The sequence below is a fragment of the Macrobrachium nipponense genome, chromosome 6 (assembly GCF_015104395.2).
Source record: "Macrobrachium nipponense isolate FS-2020 chromosome 6, ASM1510439v2, whole genome shotgun sequence".
NCBI lineage: Eukaryota > Metazoa > Arthropoda > Malacostraca > Decapoda > Palaemonidae > Macrobrachium > Macrobrachium nipponense.
In genome coordinates this window covers 69835582-69853533 of record NC_061108.1, presented here as the reverse complement: position 1 = coordinate 69853533, position 17952 = coordinate 69835582, and the positions used below count along the sequence as shown (strand labels likewise).

Below are 17952 nucleotides of genomic sequence, written 5' to 3'. Positions count from 1 at the left end.
GTACACTTGCTCCTTCCTTTGATGAGCCAACCCTTAGCTGTAACTTTATGTCTGCTTCAAGTTATGGCATCAGTGATGCATCCTTCACCAAAGGTGTCGTCAAACCTGGACTGATGATCCAGAATATGTTATCTCATTATCTTTGCTGCTTTAGCAATCACAAGTGTATCTGAGTAGTCAGATGCTGAGATAGGGCTAAAGCTACGTCTTTCTGCAAGGCAAGTAGCACACTTCTTCCTTTCATGTGTGCTTCTAATTCAGGCATTTCTGCTAACAATTTGTCCTTTAATCTCGTTGTATTTACAGTGGTAAAGCAATGCCCAATTGTTCGAGGCACTGCTGGTATAATTGGGATGTCTGCAAGAGGAAATATGCAGGACCTTCCGAACTCAGGATGGTTTCAATGATATAATTAACCAGCTTTTATAGAACCTGTGGATATACATCTGGCTGTTCATTGTGACACTGTTCTTTCTCAAGATTTCTAAGATGGGACCTCTCCCTATTGTAAAGGCCAGTGAGAACTGCAAGATGGCATTTCAACTCTTGCACAATTGCATCACCTGCACCTAGTTTTGCCAATAATTTACCATCATTAAGTGTGTGAGTGCACTCATATAGTCTCCTGTTGAGATTCATGGTCATTACTTGTCGAAGATCCGATACAGATGTCACATTTTCACAAGTATTGCATGCTTCATTGTCATGACTCATTCAACGCTGTTTAGAATGATTTTGCTGTGGTTCACTACCTTCAACTGTAGGTCTTCACCTTATTACATGATAAAGTCTTGCATTAAGGCCGGGCACACATTGAGACGCAGGTGACACAGGCAATGCAGCACAGAGCAGGGCAGAAAACTGCATTTCACTGTTTTAAATGTAAGTGCGCATATTGTCACGCAGGAAATCACAGCGCAGGGGCAGACCTGCTTTGGCCTGCGTCACGCAGTGTTTGAAACGCAGTTTTCTGCGCACATGCGACACAGGAAGTAACTCGCTAAGTAATCCACATGATATCATCCACTGACTGACAACAAGAGCGTACAGGCATTGATGATGACAGTAGTTCGGTAGAAGAAGGTAACCCACAGCTCATCACCACATAAAATCCCGGAATCGACGATGAATTTGATGATGGTGGTGAGAGTATTGTTGACCCTACAGCTCATGCAAGAGAAGTAAATCATGAAGAGAGAGTCAAACAGAGAGTACTTGATACAAAAAAAAATTGAGGAAAAATTTAGACAGGAAGAAAGAGATCCCCTTTACCATTTTTTCATGACCATGTACACATCAACGGCAAAAATGCCACCAGCCTTACAGCACAAGATAAAACGGAATGTATTTCGTATAGTTTCAGACGCTGAAGAAACCTTGCTCAGCATGTCTCCTTATCCCCAAAGCCATTCTTCCCACTCATCCTATGGTCCTACTTCTCGTGCATGTACACCTACTGATGCATCCACCACTGATATATCACAGTCTCTCCCTGTGCTTTCAGAACAGTATCAGGACACATCCCCTGATTTCCCAGCATATTATTATATGATGTGAAAGTCATAATTATGTCTAATGATTTTGTTAATTTCTGATGAATCTCTCAGAAAGACCTGTGTGCTTATCAACACTGTTTTCCCTGTTATTTTTCCTTTTCACAATTATCCATTATAATGACATTGTGGAGGCAGTATTACAGGTCAAAAGAAAAGGTAATTGTTCATCAGTGAATTTTTTCCTCTGTTCCTACATTACTGAAAATAAAACTAACATTAAAAACACAGCCAGTTTTTTTCTACTCCCGATTGGTTTTTGGGCATTACAACCTTCAGATGATATGTCACTTTGTACCATGTTATGCAGCTCATCAAATTGTTTTGTGCTTAAGCTGAAATAATTCTTGAATCTTACATCACTCAACTCAGATGTTAAACCAAATGCACCATGGGTATTCCTCTTGGCCATGTACTCACTCCTTCACAGTGATCTTTTTCCTCTACAAATGCAAATTGTAAGAATACCCACTGTAATATTGTATAATAAAAGTATTGTTATTATTATTATTATTATTATTATTATTATTATTATTATTGTTGTTGTTGTTGTTGTTTGTTGTTGTTGTTGTTGTTGTTGTTGTTGTTCTTATTATTATTATATAATAACAAAGAATTCTCGAATTCATTTTGCGAGTCAGATTCTGAGCTGAGGTTTCTCAGGTAATCATGAATGGCAGCTATGATCACAGGACCTGCATAAGATGACAGAGTGCTTCTAAATTTGTGCCTATGCTGCCCTGTGCTGACCTGCCCTGCCCTGCCCTGCCCTGCCCTGAGTCTGCCCTGCTCTGTGCTGGCCTAAGGGAAATTTTACCAATTTCCTGGAACAATGTTACATTGGTTGAAATCATTACGTATCCATCATGTTCAGGATTATAATTCACATAGGTCAAAGGTGATGTTAGACCTTCATTTTCTTGTCCTCCTGGCAAAGACAACATTTGCTCCAGTTGGTCTTCCGTTTGCCTGTGATTGAATTTACTCTTGCCATTATGAATTCCTGACTAACACCAAGGGTCTATCTTCTTACCACCTTAATCTGATATGTACATTGATGTATGGGATATCTAAAAAAGTCGCTTTAACATGTAAAAAACCTGCGAAAAAAACTTAGTCAAGAGAGCTCTGTCTCTCACCGAGTCAACTACCTACTGACGTCTGTGTCTGCGTACGCAATAGAAGAACACTTCCGGGACGCATATTCCTGAAGTCTGGATGGAAATAGACCCTCTCAGATATTAGAACCAATTAGAGCGTGTTTTGGAGTGGTGACGTTGTGAGACTCCGCCCTCCTTAGTGTTACCACCTACAAACTTTTCTTAATTCTTGCAAAAGCACCAGTTTTGACAATATTAATCTTATATAATACGTTATAATATTGGTAAATATATTAGTTATTATAGATGCATACAGAATATATGTGTCAACTATGCTGTACCAGCTAGCATTTACGCTGGCGCTTATCATTATAAAATGGTACTGAGCGTCTGAGTACGCAAGGTATATGGCACCATTGGTCAATAGCTTTTCGAGCTGGTACATTGTTACGAGGGCACCATACAAATAATTTCTGCGAGTCAACAATGTGCATAATCAAGGATATTGTTCTCAGTAGGTAAGGGTTCATAAGTACATTATACAGGTAATATTTGTCATTACATCATTTAAGAAAGTACATATACTGATACTTAATGAATCTGCATATGTGTTTAATTGATGCTACTTTTTACTTTCCTTGAGAGTTGCTGAGGGTGGGTTGGAGTTGGGTGGATGTTATTACTATGAAATTTCACAAAACTGAAGTTCTCCCACTAAGCAAGTGATGACACTGCCTTGATAGTTGCCATGACCTCTCTCTCTCTCTCTCTCTCTCTCTACACACACACACACACACACACACACACACACACACACACACACACCACACACATATATATATATATATTATATATATATATATATATATGTGTGTGTGTGTGTGTGTGTATAGAGAGAGAGAGAGAGGGAGAGAGAGGAGGGAGAGGGAGAGAGAGAGAGAGAGACGAGAGAGAGAGAGAGAGAGAGAGAGAGAGAGAGAGAGAGAGAGGTCATGGCAACTATCAAGGCAGTGTCATCACTTGCTTAGTGAGAGAACTTCAGTTTTGTGAAATTTCATAGTAATAACATCCACCCAACTCCAACATACACATACACACACACACACACACACACACACACATATATATATATATATGTGTGTGTGTGTGTGTGTGTGTGTGTGTGTATGTGTGTGTGTGTGTGTGTGTTTTAGACACTACATAATAATAATAATAATAAAAATTATATTGGCATAAAAATTTGAAAAACTACTCAATAGTATGCATATTGAAAGGAACAGGAAAGAACAAGTAGTATCCAAATAGCTGAGAGTTGCTCCAGTTAATTAAAAACCTCTATACTGCAATGATAATACTATGGGTCAAAGGTCTCTGGATTGTTTTGCAGTTAATTGTATTGAATGATCTGGCGAACATGATTTGTCAGTAAGTGTAGAAACTCATTTTTTATGGAAATGTCTTGCCTCGAAAGAGAGAGAAAAGGGACATATTTAAACCCATGCTGGCAAAATTTTAGAAAAAAAATTAATTTTTGTAACAGACTGCCCTAGTTTTAGTTTTACTTATCAAACAGTTTACATTGCTGCTTCATTTTTTTGTTCAGATGCAAGGCATACAACACGGCCCAGCTACTGATGTTTATAGTCGAGATTTTCGATGTATACATGAGGGAACGATTGGTCGATGTGGCCTTGAGTAGGCGGCATGTAAAGCCAATAATCTCGACCAAGGTTGCATTAGACAGCGTTGAATTGGTTGGCAATTCTAAATATAAAGTACAGAGCGAATCTGATCCAACCATAAAATACGATGTAGACCCCGAAATTGGACTGTGCTCTTGCATGCAAGGCCAAACTGGTGCTATTTGCAAGCACCAAATTGCATGTGCGAAGTTTAGCATGACAGCCGTGCCCCAGCAATTTTTAAGTAGCAGTGAAAGTCGCCATCGATTAGCAGTTATGGCTGTTGGCCAAGAGAAGGTCCCTGATGTGGCATCTTTTAGAAAGTTGAATGAGGATGGCGGCTTTGAGATCACTGGCAAGGCAGAGATAAAAGAAATTGATAGTGAGAAGACAGAAAATCTGGATATGGAAGAGAAGCCACAGGATCCAATTTCTAGAACAGAGACAATGTCATCTTCAGATGATGATGATTTTGCCTCTAGGAAAATATCACGTGATGTTGGAGATGCCATAGTTAGAGTCAGTGCGCGCTATGGAAATAGCAATACAGACCTAGAACTGAAGAAGTTCCTCAGGCGTCAGATTCCGTAAAAACTGCAAACCGGTTGAATAGTTTGCTGCATTGCACTGGAAGTGCAATAAGGAATGGTGGAGCTGGGCGAGGTAAGATACCTTGTCAGCCAACCTCCATCGCAAGACGCTCAACTGGCAGGCCAAGGGGAGCTGCATCACTGTGTAAAGGTCGTCATCCGACAGGTGCTGTGTCTTCACAAACTAAACGTCCCCGTAATTTGGCTCACATTTCCTGCAACGTGGCCAATGGGAAATCTCATGGCACAAATCATAAGGTGAAAAATAGTGATATTTAAGTATTTTTTTTATTAGCATATATTTGATTCAAATGGAAAATAGGAAACCTATTTTCGAATTCACATTTCTCACATTTCACAATAGTTTTTGATTAGTGTTAAGGCAACGTATTAATTCGATGTATTTACTATAGCTCTTAAGACATGAATGATTCCATTTTTATTATATCTGGTTGACCATGGAACTGTGCAGTTTGGAGTCAATCAACTTTGGTATGGTGTACAATGTGAGTAATCATTTGTATATAATAAACTTTTGTATAAAATAATCTTTTGTAAATAATTTGGTTTTTTCCCTTGTATTCCAAGCTATGCAGTTGATTTTAAAATTTACAATAAAATATCAGCAAAGGAAAGCTTTTTCGTATTCGAGGCTGCAATGGTAATATGTTTAATATAAGCAAAGCAAAAATTTTGTATAGTTTAGGATATCTGCACAACAAAACCTGAGCAAGGCCTTGGTTGTGATACACACCGTAAATTTGTGCTTTATTACATATCTGTGCAAATTGAAAATTTTTTCTGGTATATTTTTCTTTGACTAGAATGAATTTGCTACTCATTTCCGTTGGATATTATTGAAAGAATATGCTTTGTTTTTTATTACAACATAGATTTACCCTAGCAACTAAAATAAAGGTCTATATTTCCTGTCTCACACCATGTATACTTCCAAACATGAATTACCATCCGTATTCTAGCCTAACCTGTACATTTCAAAAACATTGAGTCAAAACTACAAAACAACAATAGAAAATATATATGTATACAAGCAGCAAAGAACAAATCAACTTGCATAAGAAACATATATGACCAACAGGGCAAAATTTGTGCATTTTGAAGGGTACAATATTCCAAATAAAATTCAAAGTAACTAAAATTTTAAACTGTCAGCCTACTTCACGTACTAAATGCCTAAGTGTCGAGGCCAATATGAGTAGTTGAGTCATTTTTTCAATGGGTGAAGTATTACGTAACGAAACAGCTGATTGCCAGGGGATCATAGTCCTCCTGTCGAGGCCAATGTAAGTAGTTAAGTCATTTTTCAACGAGTGAAGTATTACGTAACGAAACAGCTGATTGGCATGGGATCATAGCCCTTCTGTTGTGCTTCATTGATCAATGTTGCCATCCTTATGCCTTGCGTATCTCGGTACTCTTTTTAATAATTATATTGACCAATATTATAACCTCTCACAAGATTATATTCTCAAAACTGGTGCTTCTGCATGAATTTATTATATAATGAGGGGGCTGATTGCCATGTGCATGGCTTTCTGCGTGTTTCATTGAGCAATGGCCCCATATGCCTTGCATATCTCAGTAACGTATGATGCATAAGCGCCAGCGTAAATATTACCTGGTACAACAAAATAGATACATATTTTCTGTATACATCTATAATAATTATATTTACCAATATTAAACCTATGATATAAGATTAATATAACTGGTGCTTCTGCAAGAATTAAGAAAAGCGTATACGTGGTAGCGCTAGGAGGGCGGAGTCTCACGACGTCACCGCTACAAATCATGCTCTGATTGGTTCTAATATCCGAGAGGGTCTATTTCCATCCAGACTTCAGGAATATGCTTCCGGGACCAGTTGTCGGTCCCATAGACGTGGTGTATTTAAAATGACTCCATTTTTTACTGCTATACCTTAGTTTATTGACCACAAACCCTGTCGTGAATTTCGAACTGATCATTCGAAATCTCCGCCATTTAACTTCACAAGTGTTGCGTTAAATTGGGGTAAGACTGAGGGATCTCGCGGGCGATTCATTGAACAGAAAGCTGTCCAATACACGACAGTTAAGACGTAATTCCTAAATGCCTGGCGGGGAAGGAGCGTGTCTTATAGTAATGAAGACGTTATGAATTTTCATTAATAAATATAATTTGCTATTCCCTAGTACGAGCTAAATTGTCTTTTTAGAGATTTGGAGCCAAGGACTCCGTAGCCATTCAAGAATTTGCAGATTACGGCCTTCAGCCAGAACTTTGAGTCAATTCCTTGATCCCAGATGATAACGTAACTGTCATTTTTCTTATTCAGAAGTAAAATAGATTAAGTGATCTCCGTAATGTCTAAATAAACGATGATTCCCGCCTGAATTACAAGGATTCTGTAGTTTACGCGGGAAAGCGTAAGTTTCTTTTGAAGAAGGGCGAAGTGACGCCTCATTCCTGCCCAGGTCCTGAACGTTGTAAGTACCGTGATATTTGTCTCTCTCGGTTCTCCGGCTCCCAGCTATTGCCATGCCAGGTCGAATTCCGTCGTAACTGTAAGTTATCTTTATCCATGTATAGATGTGTCATCCCAGCGATGAGGGACTCGATTTATGCAGCAAACGAAAGCTGCAAGTGTAAGAATGTCATTTGTTTGTGATTTTGAGTAAATGGGTCTCGTATTGTTCAGATTTTTCGTCCAGTCGTGGACTTAGTGCTTTTCAAGCACGTGATATCAAAGACCCTAAGGGCTACCACGTAACAAAGCCATGAGAGCTTTCAGGTTCCTTGAATTAAATTAATGAGAGTAGTAAGAAACTGCGTGTGTCGTGGAATTTTGCTAGTAACTTTAATTTCAGTGTTGGTTCTTGATGCACATTGGCTTAGCCGCCCGTGATGCTCTTTCATTCATGTTCAGAGTATTGTTAATGTGTTTAAATGTTTATTTTTTGTAATAAAACTGTATTTTGTTGACCAAATCTTATTGAATCCAACCCAGATAGTTTTAGAGAGTGCGCCTCCTCAAGGCCTTGTCATCGGCCCATTACATCCGGGTACAAATCCTAACAAAAATAATAAAAGTCGAAGAAAATCCCGACATTTGGTCCTTCGAGAACCGGATGACAAGTGCTCTCTAGAGCTTGAAGGGAAATTTCAATAAAGTATGGTGTATAGGGTAGCCCTGATAGGACACAGTCAGCTCCCACCGAATCTGCCACAGTGTTCAGATAACCAGATTGAGATCTATAGAAGGCCAGGAGGTCTGGTCAGTCAATTTTTAGATAGTAGTCTATCATTCTGGCAGAGACGGTATGAGTTGGTCGTGTTATATATAGGAGGAAACGACCTGGCAATCGATCACCCCAAAACCGTTTGGGATAATTTACGTACTCTTATCGAATGCTTGAGGGAAATTTGTGAAATCATTGCTATCTGTGACGCAGAGATCAGAGAGTATCTCCCTGATAATCATTTTGCTATCAATTCCGTTGAATATGTCAAAAAAGTAAAGAACTTTAATGCGAGAATCTCCAAATACTGCTACAAAAGAAGTCGGTACGGAGTCCGACACTTGCCTATGAACTCTCGTGCCTACCGCGAAGGCAAACAAAGGGACGGAGTCCATTTTGATTCAGAAATCCGTAACGCGTTCCTCAATCGTTTGATGAGATTGATCAGGAGAGAGAGAGACAGACATAACAACTAGGCTCAGCTTGTTCCGATGTGCAATTAGCCACACGTGCCACTAGTCTTTGTACCCAGTCTTCCTAACGTAAGAAAAATCCTCATTTCCTAGTTTGCATAACCCCCCCTAAGAAGTAGAGTAAATAATACAAAATGGCAGTGGCTATGATTGTCCACATCGAGGCCTCGCTGAGTCTCACTGCGGACTTACTCGCCGAATCACAGCATGCGTTAGTAGAAACGTATTCTGAGAGCGTGTACCAAAATTTGGTCACGCAGTTGAGACAAGAAGGTCAGCTTCGAGAGCTGTACAAACGTCAAGTCGTAAAGTTAGAATCTAACTTAGATGCCAGAATCAGGCAAACCTTAGCAGAAGCTGTGCGAGCTTCTACCCTTTTGTTGAATCGAATCGATAAACTGAAAGTCACTCAGACAGGGAATGTTTCTCTCCCCAAATTGAAACCGCTGCCTCTCCCCACTTTTGAAGGGGAAGTGCAGGAATATGCTTCTTACAGAGAATTGTTCACGATCTACGTGGATCGAAGGGCAGATTTGGACGACGTGTCCAAATTTACTTACTTGTTAGGGACTCTGGGCAGGGATCCGCTTAGGATTGTTAAATCCCTAAGTGTAACCGCAGCGAATTACCAGGTAGCGTTTGATCTCTTGGATAAGCAAAATGGTAATGTACACCAAACGCTCGTGATCTTGCATCGAAAACTTGCCAACATATTCGTACCCTCGTTGAACCCCGTAGAGCTGAAGAAGTTCAGGTTTGAGTTAACAGTGATCATTGAGCAAATAAAGAGGCTCAGTACTAATGATATAGGCCATGACATGGTCATGAGCCTTATCAATCAGAAGTTGTCAGAAGGTAAGCTCTATCAAAAGGTGGTCGAACACCTCAGAATATGCGACTATAGTTTAGAAGAATTTTTTGAAGCTATAGACTTCATAATTCGCATGTTGGAAGATGACGCGTTACAGCGAGGCGAGAAATTAGAATCTGATAAGAAAAACGATGTCAGCGTTAGACCCAAAACGAAACCCATGCAGAATAATTCTTGTCCCTTTTACAATGAACGGCACCCGCCTCACGGATGCCGCCGGGTAAGTGACGTGGCTGCCAGACGCCGCATTCTACTAAGGAAAGGCCTGTGTTTTAATTGCCTTCAGTCAGGTCACCGTAGCGATAGATGCACTAACCCCAATTCATGTAAAAGTTGTGGAAATAATCATAATACTTCCATTTGTGATAATAGCAGCTTCAGAAGAGCACATTCAGTTCCCTCCACTTCGTCCCGAAATAATTCCAGTTTAGTAAGTAACAGACAAGCTACAACTTCCCGCCCTGTAGTAAATGCGATGCCCAGGCAGCACGATAGAAACCCCCGTCCACCCAAAGAGAAAGTAGAATCACAACCGTGTAAGAGTGCTAAAGTATCCCAAACGTCTAGTGTAGATCTTCCCTGTACGATTTTGCCAACGGCCATGGCCGAGATCCATCACAAGCAGGGGAGTAAACGGGTTCGCTTGTTTTTGGACACTGGGAGTCAACGAAGTTTTATCTCCGCTAAAACTGCAAAGCAGTTAGGCCTGCCAGTGGTAGGTAAAGTGGCATTGAACATTGCTCCCTTTGGTTCAGCAGAAATCAGTGGCCAGTATGACGTTGTGAGTTGCCGGGTAGAGATGGGTAACAGAATTGTTCGAATGAAACTAGTTGTTCACGAGAACGTAGACGTCCCGATTCATAACGCAGGTTATGTAAGAGTAAGACAACACCTAGTAGGGAAGGGAGTCACGTTAGCAGATGCTGACAGTAAGGGCGATAAGTTACGAAACGTGCACATTCTTGTGGGTGCAGACTATTTTAATTATTTCTTTATTGGAGTAGAAAAGATCGATGGGATAAGTCTTTTTCTGACCCATAATGGCATGTCACCATATGGGAGAGTGCCACAGTGGCTATTAGAAGGTCACAAGATAGATCATGTGAGAACGCTCAGGGTATGTAGGGTCGCGAGCGAACCAATTGCATTTGATGTTGATGAATAGTGACGTTTGGATACCGTAGGCATCGCCCCATCCGAGCAGTACACTGTCCGTGAAGCGGAAGCCATGCAAAAGGTTTCGCAGAGTGTAACGAAGAAGCCTGAGGGATATCAAGTTAGTTTGCCGTTCCGTTCAGAAGGTAGGCCAGAAACAAACTTTAGAAATGCTGTAGCACAGCTGGATTCGCTGCAAACCAAATTTCAGAAAGACAAGGAATACTATAATCAATATCAGGGAGTGATTGACAAATACCTTGAGGCAGGATTTATATATGAAGTAAAAGATCCAAAAATAGAAGGATACAACATGCCGCATTTCGGCATTAAAAAAGATAGCCGCACAACCCCCCTTAGAATCGTATTCAATGCCTCATCCAAAGCTAAGAATAATAAATCCTTAAATGAATGCCTGTTACCTGGGCCTAATTTAGTAGACTTGGCCTATAATTTGCTTCTAAAGTTTCGAATTAATAAATACGCCATGCTTGCAGACATAAGCAAAGCATTTCATAGAGTACTATTAGATCCCTGTGATGCCAAATATACAAGATTCCTGTGGAGAGAGGTAGCAGGTCGAGCGCTAACCTTCACTTTCGGAGTCGTGGTGTTCGGCATCACGGCTAGTCCCTTTTTATTACAACAAGTATTAAGTCATCATTTTAGTTTAGAAGGAAGACCTGAATTAAGCAAGTCATTTTATGTTGATAACTATGTTAGTACCTTTGAAAGTCTGGATGAGATGAAAAAAGAACAAGAATCTGTCCATGCAATTTTGGATAGGGCCAGAATGCCGTTAGAAGGGTGGGCAACAAACAGTATAGCCTTCGATAGCGAGAGAGAGTGGAAAGAACCTGTGAATGTGAGCGTGCTCGGGCTGAGATGGGCTCGAGACGTCGACCGTCTCTGTGTGAAAGAGAGTGAGAGGATTCGTGAATTGGGGGAGGGATGGGTACCTACGAAGCGTAGGGTACCTATGAAGCGTAGGGTACTATCTTTGCTAGTATCAATTTACGATCCGCTAGGTCTAGTCAGTCCTTTATTTGTTAGGGGAAAGCTGTTTCTCCAACAACTTTGGGAGCAAGAGACTGGATGGGATGACATGTTATGTAAGGAAAAGGCTAAAGAAGTGCGAGAACTGTTAGCAAAGTTGAAATCAGTCAGTGATTTAACATTTCCTAGAGCGGCAGGAGTCAGAAGATCCGAACTCCATATATTCACCGATGCCAGTAGTAGGGCATACGGTGCTGTAGCTTATGTCAGAGATAAAGAAAGTAACGTAAGATTACTCACCAGCAAAATGAGAATCACTCCGAAAGGGATGCTCAAAATCACCATCCCTAAATTAGAACTTTTAGCTTTGCTGCTAGGTTGTAGGCTAGCGAAAACGATTAAAGGGCTAATAGAGCCACAAGAGATTAGTATCTGGTCAGATAGCAAAGTTGCATTAGCCTGGGTGGCATCCCCGGATGCCAAGGACAACAAAAATGTCTTTATATCTAACCGTGTGGCGGAAGTTGTTTTTCTCCGCCAGATTTGTGATTTCAGATTGAAGTATGTGCCCAGCAAACAGAATCCTGCTGATGTCTTGTCTAGGGGCGCAACAATCCAGCAATTGCAGCAGAACCCTCTTTAGCGCCAGGGTCCAGAGTTCTTGGGAATCCCAGGAGAGCCTGTTCCTTTCAAAGAGGAAGATCTAACAAATATCAGAACCGTGGTAGCGGCGGTGCAGGAACTGAGGGATATAGGAACTACTACTCAGGGAGGTTGAGTTCCGAATTTTGATTAGTGTAACCAGATTAGTGTTAAAGTTTGCAAAAGTGAAAAGGGATCCTTTTCGAGTTCTTGTCTTATTAGAACAAAGATTCTATTTACCTATTGTGTATGCATATTTGGAGGGTGAGGTCAGACCCCCTCGTGAGATATTGAATTTTGTGAGGCAGTTAAATTTAATTATAGTAGATAAATTGATTTGCACTAGGGGACGAGTGTCCCAAATTGAAGAGATGAAACATTTGATTCTTTTGCCTGCCAAGGGACACTTAGTCAGAGCATACTTAAAGTATTTGCATTGTTTGCACCTCCATTGTAATGTCAATACGCTAATGGCGATTTTTCGACAGAAATGCTGGATGCCGGGCCTGAGGTCTATTGCTAAGCAAGTTGTACAGAAGTGTCCAGAATGCGTGCTAGCCTTCCAACCGCTGATGAGACAACCACCACCACCCCCCTACCGAAGGAAAGGATCACCTTGCAGAAACCATTTGCCGCAGTCGGCGTGGACCACACCACGGCCATACAAACAGAAACTCGACCAGGCTATATCCTCATCGTGACATGCATGGCCACCAGGGCCATGTATTTAGATTTCTGCCCCTCCTTGGATGCGGAGGAATTTGTTTTAGCTCTTCAAAGATTCAGTGCTACGCATGGAGCCCTGACCATAATCACTTCTGATAACCACCAAACGTTCAAGAAGGCCAGCAACCTCCTTCAGGGACTTTATGAAGAGGATGAAGTCCAGCAGTTCCTGAGGAGGACTGGTGTAAAATGGCGATTTCAAACACCCCGTGCGCCGTGGAAAGGTGGTTTTTTCGAACGTCTGATTGGTGTCACAAAGCGTACCCTTCAGATTGCCCTCGGGAGAAAGTATCTCCCGGAGGCCCATGTATTAACTCTAGTGAAAGAGGCGGAGGCGGTAGTTAATAATTGGCCGTTGATATATAGCGGTGACAAGTGCGAGGACGAGGTCCTCACCCCCTCTCATTTAGTGCGAGGTCACTTAATTAACTTAATGGCACCTGTTTTGCCAAATGAAGACCTTAATGCTACCTTCACCTCCCGGAGGCTATGAGATCAGTATCTTAAACTAACAGACACTTTGAAAGCCTTCCGGGAGAGGTGGAGGAAGGAGTACCTAAGTGCCCTAAGAGCCCGACACGATTGTCAGTCTGGGGAACCCACCAAGCTGCACCCCGGAGACATCGTGTTAGTAAAGCAAGAAAATCAAAAGCGGGCAACGTGGCCCCTTGGACGTGTCGTGGAGACGTACCCGGACGACGATGGCGCTGTGCGTTCGGCCAAGGTATTGTTCGAAGATGTTGAGTCCTGCGTGCTGTCAGCCACTTGAATCCCCTGGAACTTGCCCCCTCAGATGACGATGATGGCGTTGGAGACGAACGGCGTGACAATGTTGATGGCATGGCGGAGGAGATGGTGCGTGACGACGACGGCAACAAAGAGGTCCGAGACGAGGGAGCGTACAGCCCAGCAGTAGGTGTTCCAGGAAATGTTGTGACCTCTGGGGACGACCAAGGGATGGCACTGGCTGCAAGATCCGAACAACCAGCCACAAAGGTCTTGAGTGACATAGACACTGACGATATTGGTAACGATTCGAGCGATACCAATGTGGTAAGTGAGAGTGCTGAAGTGAATGATACTGAGGTATTGAGTAGTGGTAGTGATGTTGACGTTCAGTTAGGCAGATAAAGACGTTCCGCACGCCCTTTGAGAAAGGCTGCTGCTAAGCAGCGCGAGTTAATGAAGCGCTTAATGGAAAGCGACTATATCTAAGTTATAGCTAGAAACAGTGAAAGAAAACGGGAAGGTCTCTTATTCTGGTAGGCAGGGAGGGTGGACCCAAGTAAGTGTAGGTGAGTTGAATCCTCAGAGGATGGAAGTGCGTCAGGTTAGCGTAACGTAGTGGGAGCCCCCTCTTGTGCAAACAAGTCGAGCGTTGTGCGGAGGTAGCCCCAACCCTCAAGGTAAATCACCAAAAATGTATATGAGTCATGAGTACTTCTTATAGAGAAGTGAAAGAGTTTTGAGGGCATGTGTCCCGTGAAAAGGTACATACTGAATCAGTTGTAATCTATGTTTCCTTAAAGGTGAATGGCCTGTCGATCTGATTATGCTTGTTGATTATTGAAGATGAAGAGCTTAATATAGAAGTTTCTCTTGCGTGTTGTATTGCATTTTGAGGCGAGTGCCTAAAGTCTATGCTTGTTGCATACAAAGTTGTACATACACGACTGTTTCCTTTTTCATGCCATTGATCGAGTAAAGGCAGAGTGCCTTATGAGCATATGTTTGTTTCCTTGGTTGTGATTTTCCATTTATGCTTTTGATCTTATTGCAGGCCCATTGCCTATTGAGTTTCTGTGCTGATTTATGTCTACTATATATGTATGGGTACATTTATGTATATATGTCTGCTATTGATGTTTTATTTGTATGTGTGACATTGATTACCCCGGGTGTAATGTTGATGTATAATTTTTTTGCCATGTCATGTTTATTGTGTACTCTGTTAGAGTCGCTGTGGAGCGCTACGCAGCGCGCCTGACTGAGTAGTGTAGGAGTGGTTACCACCCGCCCCTCACCCCCCCCCCCCCCCCGCCACCCCCCCCCCCCCCCCCCCGAGCTCAGTCTTTCCTGAATTGTCTAACATTTCAACGCCCCATACTTCGGGTGTGGAGTATGTCGTGAATTTCGAACTGATCATTCGAAATCCCCGCCATTTAACTTCACAAGTGTTGCTTTAAATTGGGGTAAGACTGAGGGATCTCGCGGGCGATTCATTGAACAGAAAGCTGTCCAATACACGACAGTTAAGACGTAATTCCTAAATGCCTGGCGGGGAAGGAGCGCGTCTTATAGTAATGAAGACGTTATGAATTTTCATTAATAAATATAATTTGCTATTCCCTAGTTTAAGCTAAATTGTCTTTTTAGAGATTTGGAGCCAAGGACTCCGTAGCCATTCAAGAATTTGCAGATTACGGCCTTCAGCCAGAACTTTGAGTCAATTCCTTGATCCCAGATGATAACGTAACTGTCATTTTTCTTATTCAGAAGTAAAATAGATTAAGTGATCTCCGTAATGTCTAAATAAACTATGATTCCTGCCTGAATTACAAGGATTCTGTAGTTTATGCGGGAAAGCGTAAGTTTCTTTTGAAGAAGGGCGAAGCGACGCCTCATTCATGCCCAGGTCCTGAACGTTGTAAGTACCGTGATATTTGGCTCTCTCGGTTCTCCGGCTCCCAGCTATTGCCATGCCAGGTCGAATTCCGTTGTAACTGTAAGTTATCTTTATCCATGTATAGATGTGTCATCCCAGCGATGAGGGACTCGATTTATGCAGCAAACGAAAGCTGCAAGTGTAAGAATGTCATTTGTTTGTGATTTTGAGTAAATGGGTCTCGTATTGTTCAGATTTTTCGTCCAGTCGTGGACTTAGTGCTTTTCAAGCACGTGATATCAAAGACCCTAAGGGCTACCACGTAACAAAGCCATGAGAGCTTTCAGGTTCCTTGAATTAAATTAATGAGAGTAGTAAGAAACTGCGTGTGTCGTGGAATTTTGCTAGTAAATTTAATTTCAGTGTTGGTTCTTGATGCACATTGGCTTAGCCGCCCGTGATGCTCTTTCGTTCATGTTCAGAGTATTGTTAATGTGTTTAAATGTTTACTTTTTGTAATAAAACTGTATTTTGTTGACCAAATCTTATTGAATCCAACCCAGATAGTTTTAGAGAGTGCGCCTCCTCAAGGCCTTGTCATCGGCCCATAACATCCGGGCACGAATCCTAACAAAAATAATAAAAGTCGGAGAAAATCCCGACAAACCCTATGAGGGGGCCCTTGGGGGCCCACATCCCCCCCCCAGTCATGCTTCAATTCTTGGCTGGCATTTTCTCGTTTCAAGTATTTTTTTTATCATTTCTCAGGCACTTTCTTGGTTTGACTCTTTTAAATCCAACATATTCAACAACTTTTTAAGGGATATTTTACTCATTCCCCAGCTTTTCATCAACTTTGTATCCCAAACCCAAAACCCCGGTTCCCACCTGTGGTCCCCCAAGATTGCTGGTGTTTGTAAGGGTTTTCCTCACTTATTTAATGATACTAAAGGATAGATATTGTTGTTTTAACATTTTAAGCTTTTTAACACATAGAAACTGGTGTGCCCCTTTCCTATAGAATTACCCAAGATTCGAAATCCCCAAAACAAATATATAACTTTAGCAATAATATAGTAAAGTTCGAGTGTTACCTTGCAGAAGCTCGGGATTTATTCTAGCTTGACCAACGAAGTGACAACTATCGAAAACTCAAGCGCCAACTGTTGTCTAGTCGCGTGATAAACGGTTTATTCGTAAAATTTTTACAACAGGACCAATTACACTACGATCAAGTAAGGGGGAATTGAATACGCCACTCCCGAGGAATCAAGATTTACTTAGCAAACTCCTGCTTTACGTCTACTGCCCAGAACGATGTTACAGTCGAAGGTCCGAAGGGTTAAATCAAATGTCCGAACTCAAACGATGTTGTCATTAACTTTTACCAAGAACTCTAAGTCTTAGAGGTGTCTTGCTTCTAGGAACATGACCGAATGCGATCTATGGATATACTTAAAATAATTAATTTTGCAAGTATTATCTTTATTTCCTACTCATTTCTTTTACTTGTCTTTCACGGAAGTTTAAAATCGGTCCCAGACAATTGGAATAATGACCATTGGTCTAACACCAGTTGGCCCAATGTGAAATGGTCTAATGACTACTAGCCTAAAACTGATTTGTCTAATAGACCAATTGGTCTAAAGACAACCAGTATAATGCAATTTGTAGTATAATAGACGAATTTGTCAAACTAGAGGAAAGCATTTTCCTATAAATGTTCTGTTCTGGATAAAAAAAAAAAAAAACAATACCTGTTAACAATCCCAGGCATTTTAGATTTAGTACATTTATCACACTAATTTCGAGATCGTTATTTATTGTATTGATATCAAATATCATTACGAGTGCATACAGATTACATGCATACATGTATATTATTAATTTAGAGAATTATGTTTACCTTATTATCTACTTTGCATCATTTACATTATCATTTACTTTGCATTTATCCTTCTACCATTCACACTACTTATTGTAAGACCACTTGTTTCATTACGAATCGTGGCATCTTTGCTAGTATACGCGGCATCACCGCTATCATTTCCCACCATTTATGCGATGCATTAATCAGTTCCTGTCCTGTGGTCACTAAGGTGTAGAGCATGGGAACGTCCTCCCGCCTTCACATCGCTGTAGCTGTCAATGTATGGAATTTTTAAGAACCTACAGTTTCATTTCTACGCCCTTCGTTCCATTCATTACATGGACGTATGTGGCAGGGTTACAAGCAGTGGCGGCTCGTGGCTATCATTCATGGGGTGTTGTTTATTACATAATTTTTAAAAAAATTCCTCGATATTAACTTCATAAA

The 17952-nt window shown here is 41.2% G+C and overlaps 1 protein-coding gene across 1 annotated transcript; it reads left to right on the top strand.

The window, feature by feature from the left end:
- The first annotated feature begins 1287 nt into the window (after nt 1–1287).
- LOC135216553 (uncharacterized) lies at nt 1288–7212 on the top strand. Its single transcript, XM_064251928.1, has 4 exons — nt 1288–1447; nt 3057–3171; nt 4257–4854; nt 7144–7212. The coding sequence occupies exons 1-4, from the start codon at nt 1288–1290 to the stop codon at nt 7210–7212; spliced, it is 942 nt and encodes a 313-aa protein (XP_064107998.1).
- Nucleotides 7213–17952: the final 10740 nt, after the last annotated feature.